At 34.5% G+C, this 12,183-nt stretch overlaps 1 protein-coding gene across 21 annotated transcripts in view; it reads left to right on the top strand.

The window, feature by feature from the left end:
- The window catches only part of CDC42BPA (CDC42 binding protein kinase alpha), a 331,128-nt gene that overhangs the window by 300,840 nt on the left and 18,105 nt on the right, over positions 1 to 12,183 (top strand). For 14 of the 21 annotated variants that reach the window (XM_012459835.3, XM_012459836.3, XM_012459830.3 and 11 more), the window contains 3 exons: positions 1,653 to 1,776; positions 2,495 to 2,612; positions 7,515 to 7,700. In XM_012459835.3, coding sequence (XP_012315258.1) covers positions 1,653 to 1,776; positions 2,495 to 2,612; positions 7,515 to 7,700 — 428 coding nt within the window. Of the gene's footprint in view, positions 1 to 1,652; positions 1,777 to 2,494; positions 2,613 to 5,484; positions 6,425 to 7,514; positions 7,701 to 12,183 lie in introns of those variants that run through there. The other 7 variants (XM_012459841.3, XM_012459840.3, XM_012459839.3 and 4 more) reach the window with 2 other exon arrangements.

The raw sequence follows: 12,183 nt of genomic DNA, 5'->3' as shown, positions 1-12,183 counted from the left end.
AAATCGCAGGTTTATGGCAACCCTGCCTCCAGGAAGTCCATCGGTGCCACTTTTCCAAAAGCATGTGTTGACTTCATGTCTCTTTCACATTTTGATAATTATTGGAGTATTTAAAATTTTTTCACTATTGTTCTATCTATTATGGTGATCTGTGATCAGTGATCCAAATTTGAGGTTACTGTAATTGTTTTGGGGTGCCACACACCATGCCCATATAAGATGTCAAACTTAATTGATTAATGTGTGTGTTCTGACTTTTCCATCAAGCAGCTGTTCCCTGGTCTCCCTCCCTCTCTTTGGGCCTCCCTATTCCCTTAGAACCAACAGAAGTGAAATTAGGCCAATTAATAACCCTACAATAGACTCTAAGTGTTCAACTGAAAAGAAGAGTCGCACATCTCTTACTTTAAATCAAAAGCTAGAAATGACTAAACTTAATGAGGAAAGCATGTTGAAAGTCAAAATAGGCTGCAAGCGAGGCTTCTTGCACCAGTTAGCCAAGTCATGAGTGTGAAGGAAAAGTTCTTGAAAGAAATTAAAAGTGCTACTACAGAGAACACACAAATGATAAGAAAGTAAACAACCTCATTGGTGTTGGGGAGAAAGTTTTAGTGATCTGGATAGACTGTCAGCCACAACATTCCCTTAAGCCAAAGCCTAATCCAGAGCAAAGCTCTCTCTCCAATTCTATAAAAGCTGAGAGCAATCAGGAAGCTGCAGTAGAAAAGTCTGAAGCTAGCAGAGTTTGGCTCATATGATTTAAGGAAAGAAGCCATTTCTGTAACGTAAGAGTGCAAGGTGAAACAGCAAATGCTGATGTATAAGCTGCGGCAATTTATCCAGAAGACATAGCTAAGATAATTGATGAAGGTGGCTACATGAACAATACATATTCAGTTTAGATGAAACAGACTTCTATAGGAAGAAGATGCCATCTAGGGCTTTCATAGCTAGAGAGAAGTCAATGCCTGGCTTCAAAGAACAGGCTGACTCTTGTTGAGATTAATGTAGTTATAGCTTAAAGTTGAAGCTAGTGCTCATTTACCATTCAAAAAAATCCTAGGCCCTTAAGAATTACCGTAACCCTACTCTGCCTGTATTTTATAAGCGACAGATTCTTATGTTTTGTAAAGGAAGAGTAGTGGGAGCACAGCTCCTTTTTACTCCGTATCTCATGGATTGAAACTTGCAAAGGAAATTTTTTTATTATATAAAGATAGTTGTAGTTGTTATTTACACAAATAGCTTACCATTTATGCCTGATTACTGTTTAGGGTAACAAGAGTAGTTCTTTAAATTGAAATCAATACCTAGAGGGAGAGAAAATACAGTATTGAGATACCGGGGTGGCTTGACTGAGCAGAGTGACAGGACACCAAGACAACTACAGTTTTCTTCAAGTAAAATTATGTCACACTATGTTTATAGTCAAGTAAAAGTGAAAGTATATTTTGTAAGCTATGTTTACTTTCAGCATATTATCTGTTTACATAGGTTAAATCTTACTGTGATTATCAACACAACATTTTAAAACCAGAATTGCGTATACTTGTATTAGTAATAAATGTTTGTACTGTCTTGGAGACTAATAGATAAAAAGCATTTTAGCAGTTTAAAGAACATCATTATTGTTTGTATTTTTTTTTTAACAGAAGGGGATGAACTAGTAGTTCCTGAAACATCAGATAATAGTCGGAAACAAATGGTTAGAAATATTAACAATAAGCGGCGTTATTCCTTCAGAGTTCCAGAAGAGGAAAGGATGCAGCAGAGGAGGTAGATACTTAACCTGTACTATCATCCATGCATGCTTGTACCATCTGAAGGGCTACTTGGTGATGATACTATATTTGATCTGGAAGGAAAATTGGGTGTCTGAAAATCTCATTCATCTGTGGTGTCAAAAACCAATAATGAATGTAACTTCTCAGTATCATTTTAATTAATATTCTCAAAGTTGTGAGTATGTACCAGATTAAGGACCTTACTTTTATTCACTTCCGTATGTATATGGAATAGTCATATTTTTGTATTGTGTACCTCTTCTACAATATAAGCACAGATCATAGCTGTGCATACAAGTTTCCTGTATGTCTAAGAAGTTCAGACTACTCTCTTCATGAGCAAACAGAAGTAGGAGTGTAGTATTTACAGTTACATATAAAATCATTTCTGAAGTGTTGTTAATCAATTTTAAAGACACACATAAAATGTTCACAATTATATGTAAAATAGAGTAGAGCTTCTTTGACGTCTTAAGTCTTTAAAAGGACCCTCTCTACTTTTCCACCTAAAATCATAAGATCCTTTATTTAAAATTTAAAACAAAACATTCTTAGGAAGTAAATTTTTAATTGAGTATATTCTGTTACTCTAATTTTATTCTTATTAATGTGATTTAACAGTTTTTATTAAGAATATTAAGTATGCTTAATTTTTTTTATAAATTACGTAAATTTGGGAAAAGTGTCTAAGCAGATGCTTTGTGTTATAGGGAGATGCTACGAGATCCAGAAATGAGAAATAAATTAATTTCTAATCCAACTAATTTTAACCACATAGCACACATGGGTCCTGGAGATGGAATACAGATCCTGAAAGACCTTCCCATGGTAAGAGGAATTAAGAGTGAATGTAAAAAAGGACCAGTAGGAGGGGAATGTAAATATGTAGGCTTAAATATATACATAGACTTCAAAGGATATGTGAATGTAATGAGGAAATGTTTCTCTCAGTATACCACAATATGTCTAATATGTATGATGACATACCTGATGAACAAAACACAAAATTTTGACGTCAGAGCCAAACAAATCAAGTTCTTATTTAGCTCCATATTGGAGAATTTCTCCCATGCCTAGATTTACTATTGTTGGTGGAAGAAACTATCAGATTTGGAGAGGTTCTATACCAAGTTTGGAATGTGGTTACCAACTCACTAAAATTTCACTACGTTTTAGCAAATCAGTACAGTTATTTGGCCTACTCTTCCCTACCCCCAACCCTAAGAGAACCACATTAGCTTCATCATTAGTGGTCACATCACTCTGATAATTGTGGAACTAAATCTTTTTCCTTTGCCCATTTACAACATGTCACCTGGTCAGTTGTACATGAAAAAAATATAACATAGGCCAGGTGTGGCGGCTCATGCCTGTAATCCCAGCACTTTAGGAGGCCAAGGCATGAGGTTTGCTTGAGGCCAGGAGTTCAAGACTAGCCCAGGCAACATAGCAAGACCCCATTTCTTTTTTTATTTTTTGAGATGGACTCTCGCTTTGTCACCCAGGCTAGAGTGCAACAGCATGATCTCGGCTCACTGCAACATCCGCCTCCCAGGTTCAAGAGATTCTCCTGCCACAGCCTCCTGAGTAGCTGGGATTACAGGCACCCAACACTACACCCGGCTAATTCTTGTATTTTTAGTAAAGACAGGGTTTCATCATGTTGGTCCGGCTGGTCTTGAACTCCTGACCTCGTGATCCACCTGTCTCCGCCTCCCAAAATGCTGGGATTACAGGTGTGAGCTACTGCACCCAGCCAAGATCCATTTCTATCAAAACATTAGCTGGGCATGGTGATGCATGCCTGTAGTCCTAGTTTCTCAGGAGCCTGAGGTGGGAGGATTACTTGAGCCCAGGAGATTGAGACTGCAGGGAGCTATGATTGCCTTTGCATTGGGCGACAGAGCAAGACCCTATCTCAGAAAAAGAAAATAAGTACAGCATTGGAGAACTATTGTGTTTTAACAATATGAAGATTAGGCTCTCAGACTTGTCATGTTTAAATTAAGAATATTAGTGGAATTGGCCAGGCTCTGTACATTTCAGTACCATAGTTGTCTCAGCATACTATTAAAACTTTAAAATGACACTTTTGATTGGTAGTGATAGTTACTAAATTTTGCACAGAATTTTAAGTATAATTTATATTTCCTGGCAACTTGGGAGATGATTTGTGAATCTTGACCCAATTGCTCTCTAAGGAAATCTTAGTTAACCACATTATCAACACTATAGTGATAGAAGATATAAATATCTATCACTAATTGATAATTTGTTTCACTGTATAGTCAAGTTCTTTTAAATTAAAAAAAAAATACTTTTTAAAGGGAAATTTGCATTTATTTCATGGGAAGAAAAAAATCTACATTCAAGTCTTGAGTTCTTCAGTGTAAATATCTCAGTTCATCAGTTGGCTCTGCTTGCTTAGGAATGAATGTGACATTCTTATTACCATTACCAATAATATCAAGATATTATTATTTTATATTCACAGTAATATACTTAATGTAGTTCAAATCAATCTCATTAATCACTTATATTTTTGGAATAGGATTAGTTAGCTGTGCTGAGTAAATATAAACTGCAAAAACTAGATTACAGCTAATCTTGATATAGTAATTTTTTTAAATTCAGGTCAAGCACACTAAATATTAAAACTGTTGTACTTTTTTGTCATATTTAAAAGCTACTTTTTTTTTTTTCAACTTTTTCCTGGGAGTGAGATCTCAGATTTCTCTCCATTCTTTTTCCATTAGGAACATTTGCTTAAAGTCCTAAGTCTGGTTTTCCTTCAGCCTCAGAAGTAAACATAATATAACTATAGAGTCCAAAGCCTATTGTTTTTCCTTATGGAAGGTGGGATGTCAGGCACAAAACACCTTAAAGAATTTTTTAAACTGTGATAAACAGTTGAAATGTGAATATATTTATGACTTATATTTGATAAGTCAAATGCTATGTCCTATTTTAATTAAACTTTTTAAATTGAGTTAGTAGTTTTTTTTCAGTACATAATATATAGTTAGCATTATGTAGGGATAACAGGATACAGGTTTCAAATACATAAGTTGCAAAGCAAAACATCAGCAAATATAAAATTATTTCAGTAGTTACAAAGTTTTAATAGATATTCTTTTAAAATTAAAATTTCTTACACTTGTGTTTCATTTTAAACAGAATGTTTTTATCTCATATATTCCAACAATGTAGCTAGAAGTATTATAGAAAATTTTTGTAGACATTCTGTTGTAGCCCACATATTACAGTGTTTAACAAAATGTTGCTCTGCTTGGTATCCTTCTGCTATCAGGTAAAAAATCAGTTTGTTAATGTTCCAGAGTTCTTTCAGACTTTCATATCCAATAAGACTGTGCACCTTGATGCCCAAATGTCAGATTTCAAACATTATAAGAACTTTTATATCAGAGATCCCTCCTTACTCTGCTTTTTCTTCCCTCTTCCTTCTACTTAAAAAAGAGAGAAAAAAGAAAAAGAAAAAATCTGTATCTTATTTTATGTTCAAAATAGGGTCTAGTCTTTATTGATAAGCAAAACAAGGGAAGATATTGTTAACACATTATAATAGTTCTTTTTGGCATTAACACAAGTGACTTTTTGCCTTCTCTTTGCAATCTAGTGTTTAATGTGTCTTTCCTTCCTTTAATGTTTTCTTATCATGTAAGTGCTTTTGTATTTCCAGGACAAGAAGTTGGTGTAAATTTCTGAAACCTGTTTCTTCATCTGTACATGTAGTTTGCATCAAAGATTTTATGTGTCTGAATTCCTGTTCCTCACAACCAGATTTTATTTTCACATGACTTTTTTCTATTTTACTACCAAAGGACATATAACTTTGGGGCTTTTTATAGGCATCCATTTAATTATCTAACAGACATTTATTGAGAACTTACTATGTGCCCAGAACCATCTTTATCTCAGAGTAGACACTAGTAAATAACAATAATATGCATGTCTGAAAATAATATGTATGCCTGTTACCTGTGTATGTATCTGTTGAAAAGCTTGTGATATTTTGACATATTCTCAGATGTTAATATGTTCTTTCCATTGAAATATAATTATTATGAACTGTCTCATAAAATAAAGATGGGTTAAATTTATCTAATGTTAACATATATGAGTTCTTAAATACCAAAGCCACATGTTGTCATCTAGTCAAAGAAGATATGTCTCAGACATTTTTATGTTTTAATTTATTCAAATCAGTATTGCTTTCCTTTGAAATACTTATAAGCTTAGAAAGTTTATTGTATGTCTTTAGAAATTTAATTCTGTTTCTTTTGTACCAGATGATCTTTAAACAGGATTGCTTGCTTTTTGAATATGGAAGGGGCAGTGAGGCTAAGGGAGTCATTTTATTATTTCCTATATCAGATGCAAAACTTTATTTGTATCTAAGTGAGCCAAGTCAATATAAGCAATTAATATAAGATGGCATGTTTCTTTAATTTTTAAAATATTTTATTGTTTTTAATATGTGGTTGCTATTTGTAATAAACAACAAATTTTTATCTAATTTCAATGCAAGAATAATACTTTACCTCTAGAAGATTTATTCTTAGCATATTTCATTTCTCCTAGCTTTTTATCCATTACTAAAATTGTTAATAAAAATATATTTTCTAGCTCAATGACATCCTGGAGTTTTAAGAGGTAATTTTGCTTCTTAAAGTTTCATGTACATTGGTACAACCTCAGAAAGTACTGATTTTATTCATATCTAGTATAAAAACAAGATTTTACATAGGAGCATTTCTTTTAAGCCTAGGTAATTTATGAGATGTTTTTACAAAGCAGGTTCATCTCAGCTTATGGGAACATGAATGCCATGCTGGATTCAGTTAGCATTCTTTCCAACACGTTATTCACCCTCTGCCTCTAATAAGGGATCATGTTTTCAGGAAACATAACTGTTCTTCAAGAACTGAACCTTGAAAATTCCCATTAGAGAAGGTGACTGGCTACTGAGTGATAATAGTTCCTGAATATTCAGAAGTAGTTATTTTATCTCTAAAGTTAGTCCTTGAATTCAAAAGCTTTTTTCTCTATCTTTGATATTATTTCATTTTTTAAAAATATACCTGAACATTGAAGGGAAGATTTTTACCTTATTAAAAAACAAACATGTTATTTTGGGGTGTCTAAATGGAGATAAACTTGGGCTGCTCAAAGGTAAACCAATAATTAGTATATTCCGTGGTTAACTGTTAAAAGAAAATAAAATCAGTAAAACCAAACACAGTATCAGGGAATGGTTTTACATGGTTTTAGATTTCTAAAGAAACAGTTTCATAACACATCTATTTAGAAGCTGTTGTAGGTTCACTTGTTCATTTTCTTGCTTGTTTCTTGCTTTTTCTATCCTTAATGTTTTTTGTAGATTTTTGCCATATTTTGATTGTGTTGCATAAGAAAATACTGAACTAAACTCTGAAAGTCTTGTATCTCTGAAAGTCCAATTTCTCCTTACTTAACTATATTAATAAAAGAATAATTTTATAAAGAGAATGTTCTTTTGCAAATCAGCTATTTAAGTAACTGGCAAGAGTATTACAAAATTTAACTTTCTAAGGCCTAAAAGTATTTCATTAAGGATTCAGCTCTGATATAAGATACTGTTTCATTTGTTCTATGTGCATGTTGTGTGAAATGTGAATCCATTTTCATCACCTTATTGCCTTTTTTCATTTTTTTTTTTGTTTTTGATAGCCAGGTTTCCCTTATCCATCCCCTCATCATCACTCCGGTCTGATCTCCTCTCCGATCAACTTTGAACACATCTATCACATGACTGTTAATTCTGCTGAAAAATTTCTCTCTCCTGATTCCATAAACCCTGAATATTCCCCGTCTCTGCGCTCTGTCCCTGGTACACCAAGCTTTATGACTCTGAGGGTATGAACAGCTGAGTCAGGTGTTAACTTTTACTAACCATGTATGGATTTCCTTTTGCTTGCCTTAACAAATAACACCGCTGAGATGGTGCCATCTTGTGAACCTTTTCCTTTGGCCTATTTCTCTTCTGCCAAACTGCTACTCTTCCTCTTCCTCTGTTTATCTTCCTCTTCTTTCTTTCCCATTTCTATTTTGTTTCTTCTTTTGAGGAAGAAGATAGAGGAATAGGGAATATTTCAATTTTTATTTTTGAAACAGTATTAAAGATTTGTCTATGTTTAGTAAAAGACTTTCCCATCATAAGAAATAGATCTCTATTCTGTTAAAACAGATAGGAAAAGGGCTCCCAGAATTTCTGAATTTCTTAGCTTCTTACCCTATAACCAGTTCAAGTCAGTGAAATGTTTTATATTTAGTGAGGTTAAAGTCTGTAGTAGAGCCTGTCCACAGACCTATGTACAATAAACCCCTTTTTGAAAAGCTTAAAAATCTCCAAAGTAAAAAAATTAATGAGTAACAAAAATTCCAAAAATAAGTCAGATTTTACTAATCTTTGAGTTACTGAAATGCATGTAATTCCAACCAGGATCCAAGGTAAGAAAACTAAAGAAAGATAGGAAAATTTAAAAAGGATACTGCGTTCTGAAGGACTGTGGCAGCTGCTGTTGATCCCTTCCATTCAGCTTGCATCTTTGCTACCAGTGGCTTTGCAGTAGGGTGGAGAGCTGGTGGCTATTAAAGCTGAATATTCATATACCATTAACAGTAACTTCAAGGGAACATTTTCTAAAGTTTTGCAGGTAATAAAATATTTTAATTGTATCATGCAAACCACTTCTCATAGTGTCCACTAACTTAGAACAATAGTAGATCAATTTTTGTATTTATATATGTAGTAATTTTCCAATTCGAAAATTACCTATAGGATGGGAAGTTTATTTTTTGTTGTTTGTATTGTAAAATTATTCTAAATTATAATGTTTTAAATGTTGTTAACATTTAAATTATTGTATCACTTAAATATCTTACCTGACAAAAATCAAAGTAACCATGATAAAATAAGCCTTAGTTTTCTTAGACTGCAGCGAGTCGATTCCAGAGGAATTTTGTATATGTTAATCAGGAACTTTTCACTGGGTATAGTGGCTCACACATGTAATCCCAGCACTTTGGGAGGCTGAGGCAAGAGGATCACTTGAGCCTAGGAGTTTGAGACAAGCCTGGGAAACCATACTGAGACCCCATTTCTACAAATAAATAAATAAATAATTAGCTGGAAGTGGTGGCATGTGGTCTGTGGTCCCAGCTACTTGGGAGGCTGAGGCGAGGAGATCACTTGCACCTGGGAGGTTGAAGTTACAGAGAGCCGTGATTGCACCACTGCATTCCAGCTTAGGCAATAGAGCAAGACTCTGTCTCAAAAAAATGATAATAACTTTCATATAAAAGACTATGGAAATGTTGTTTTAGTTAGTCATCTATAACTAGAAATACTGTACCATCAAATGAAAGTCTTACCCTAATCTTAGGCATATTTGTACCTTGAAAGGACTAGAGGCTTAGGTTTCTTGTCACTTTATAGTGAAGTTTATTTAACTCTAGCTGACTGAATGATAAACTTTTTTTTTAACAAAACTTTTTTTTTCATTCCTTTATTACTTCAGCCTATGGTGTTACTAAGTTACAGGTATATTTTATAGCCTTAATTTTTGCTATTTATTCTAGGGTAGGTTTTTTTTAATAGGAAAGGACAGCATCAACATATCTTAAGCTTTACAGAAAAACAACAACAAAATGTACAACTTGAAACTGATATTCCCATCTCCTTTGAGCTTTTCTTTGCTGTATTGTTCACACGTTGCTTGTGTCTTACGGGGTTGCTCCTGTATATGTGACTGTTGAATTGCTAGCATTGACTGTTTCCCTTTTAATTTTTTTATTTTCTTAGAGAAAAACGAAAGCATTTGCTTTAAATAATGTGCTAAGAATTACATGGACTTTGCAAATTTGGTAGATAAACCAAATTCGTATAGATGGCATATAGATGGCAGCGGTTAAATTTAGGACCAGCTAGTTGCCAACTTTCAGTATGTGTGATTCTTCAAAATGTATGCTTTGGAGTTTTTCAAGTGGTGTTAATGCATGTTTTCCTGAGTGCTAGTTTGGCCCTTTTTTAGTTGTTTTGCCATAACCTCAGGTTCCAGTTCTAGACTTTTATTATAACTGAAAAATGTTTTTTAGCCACATTAGTACATTTATTTATTGCTTGTTTCTTTTAACCTCAGAAGCCTTAAGTATTTGTGCTCATTTCATTGTATTCTATGCTAAATTATTTAACCTATGCAATATTATAGCAAAGAAGACCATCATCTTTTAAGCATTTGCATAAAATGTTACCTTGTGTCTTTAAAACACACAGGTCTGTAACTTCAATATTAACTGAAACACTGTTTTACAGAAAGGATCATATTTTGAAATTACATTGCCAACTGAATTAATCTCAATATTCAAAAAATTGGGATTGCAGATATATCTATTCACTTTCCATTTATTTATTCAGCAAATATCTTTCAGTACCTAACTATAATATTAGGTGCTGGAGAGTTTAGTGTTGTTGTAATAGCAGTCAATATAAGAAATTACAAGATTACTAAAGAACTGAGGCTAGGGAACCATGTGCTTACTAAATAACCAGGACAAACTAAACTGTCACCCCAAAAGCTGAGGACCCTGAAGTGGTAAGTGTAGATGAGGTGTGCCTGCCAGCAGTGTTCCCCAGGGTTTCTGTGTTTAAAGGGCAAGTATGAGTACATTTAGTAAAATATGTAAAATGTAATTTAAGCATTTAGGCCTTTTATCTTGCTGAAACTTGTAAAACCATTTAGGTAAGATAGATTTCTATTAACATTAAACATAAGTCATGAATAAACATAAGTCATACCACAAACAGTTTATCAACGTATGGCAGGTATTTGGATACATTTCTCTAAGGTATTCTCTATGTGAAGCTATTAGAAGAAAGAGTAATTTTTCCTGAGCCCAAAATGATGAGAAAAGATTGTGTTTTTGAAACAGTAAAATGAGGCAAACAGTTGTAACATTTTTAAAAAATATACTAGTTAGCTTGGTGTTCTTTTGCATTTGAAAACAGCATGATACAGTATCAACTCTTTTAAAGAAATTATGTTGGAAGAAAAGATAGGCAGCAAACACATCAAATTGTTCATAGTATCTGGTGAATTCACAGGTAACTTTTTTGGTCTCTTGTGATTTCCTTATTATGTATTCTACAGTTCATGAGTATTACTTTTATAATAATTTTAAAAAGCAAACAATTTTAATGAGCTAGTTAGCACCTAGAGAACACCAGGTTAATAAATGTATCTTCTAGTCATGTTTTCTTATGTATTAGTGACTGTGACTACCTATGTGATTTTTCTGATAGTGTAGAAAAGATAAAGGATTGCCCTATAATAATGGTAGCCTATAGCATTATATGAAGAAAGCATCTCTTTTCTTTTCTTTTTTTTTTTTGAGACGGAGTTTCGCTCTTGTTACCCAGGCTGGAGTGCAATGGCGCCATCTCGGCTCACCGCAACTTCCGCCTCCCGGGTTCAGGCAATTCTCCTGCCTCAGCCTCCTGAGTAACTGGGATTACAGGCACGCGCCACCATGCCCAGCTAATTTTTTGTACTTTTAGTAGAGACGGGGTTTCACCGTGTTGACCAGGATGGTCTCGATCTCTTGACCTCGTGATCCACCCGCCTCGGCCTCCCAAACTGCTGGGATTACAGGCGTGAGCCACCGTGCCCGGCCGAGAGCATCTCTTTTCAAAGGAAAGTTGCATGTTATACTTTAACTTGGAGTTCGACTATTTGGCTTTACTTAACAAATTGATCCTTTGGAAAAGTCACAAAATGAATTTTTTACTGCTTTTAATGTGTGATTTTCTTTCATTGCATTTTCATTATGGAGTTAAGATCTTGTTTAACACATGTAAAATTTGTGGTCCCCCGCACCACCAAGCAGAATTGCTATTGTTGTTGTTGTTGAGATGGAGCCACGCTCTGTTGCATAGGCCAGAGTGCAGTGGTGTGATCTTAGCTCACTGCAACCTCTGCCTCCCGGGTTCAAGCGATTCTCCTGCCTCAGCCTCCTGAGTAGCTGGGACTACAGACTCATACCACCACACCCAGCTAATTTTTTGTATGTTTAGTGGAGAGGGGTTTCACCATATTGACCAAGCTGATCTCAAACTCCTGACCTCGTGATCCGCCCACCTCGGCCTTCCAAAATGCTGGGATTACAGGCATGAGCCACCATGCCTGGCCAGAATTGCTGTTTCGATGTGACTAAAAGGAAGTTTGAAAGTGATATTACAGATGGCTATATGAAGTTGTTACTAGAACAGAGGAAAGGCACATAGTGAGACTGGGCTACATGCTTTCTTTTTACTAGTGTAATTAGCTTCATCCTGAGACAA

Source organism: Aotus nancymaae, unplaced genomic scaffold (assembly GCF_030222135.1).
Source record: "Aotus nancymaae isolate 86718 unplaced genomic scaffold, 86718_ANA_hifiasm-v0.15.2.pri h1tg000032l_0, whole genome shotgun sequence".
Taxonomy (NCBI): domain Eukaryota; kingdom Metazoa; phylum Chordata; class Mammalia; order Primates; family Aotidae; genus Aotus; species Aotus nancymaae.
This window is presented reverse-complemented; position numbering and strand designations above follow the sequence as displayed.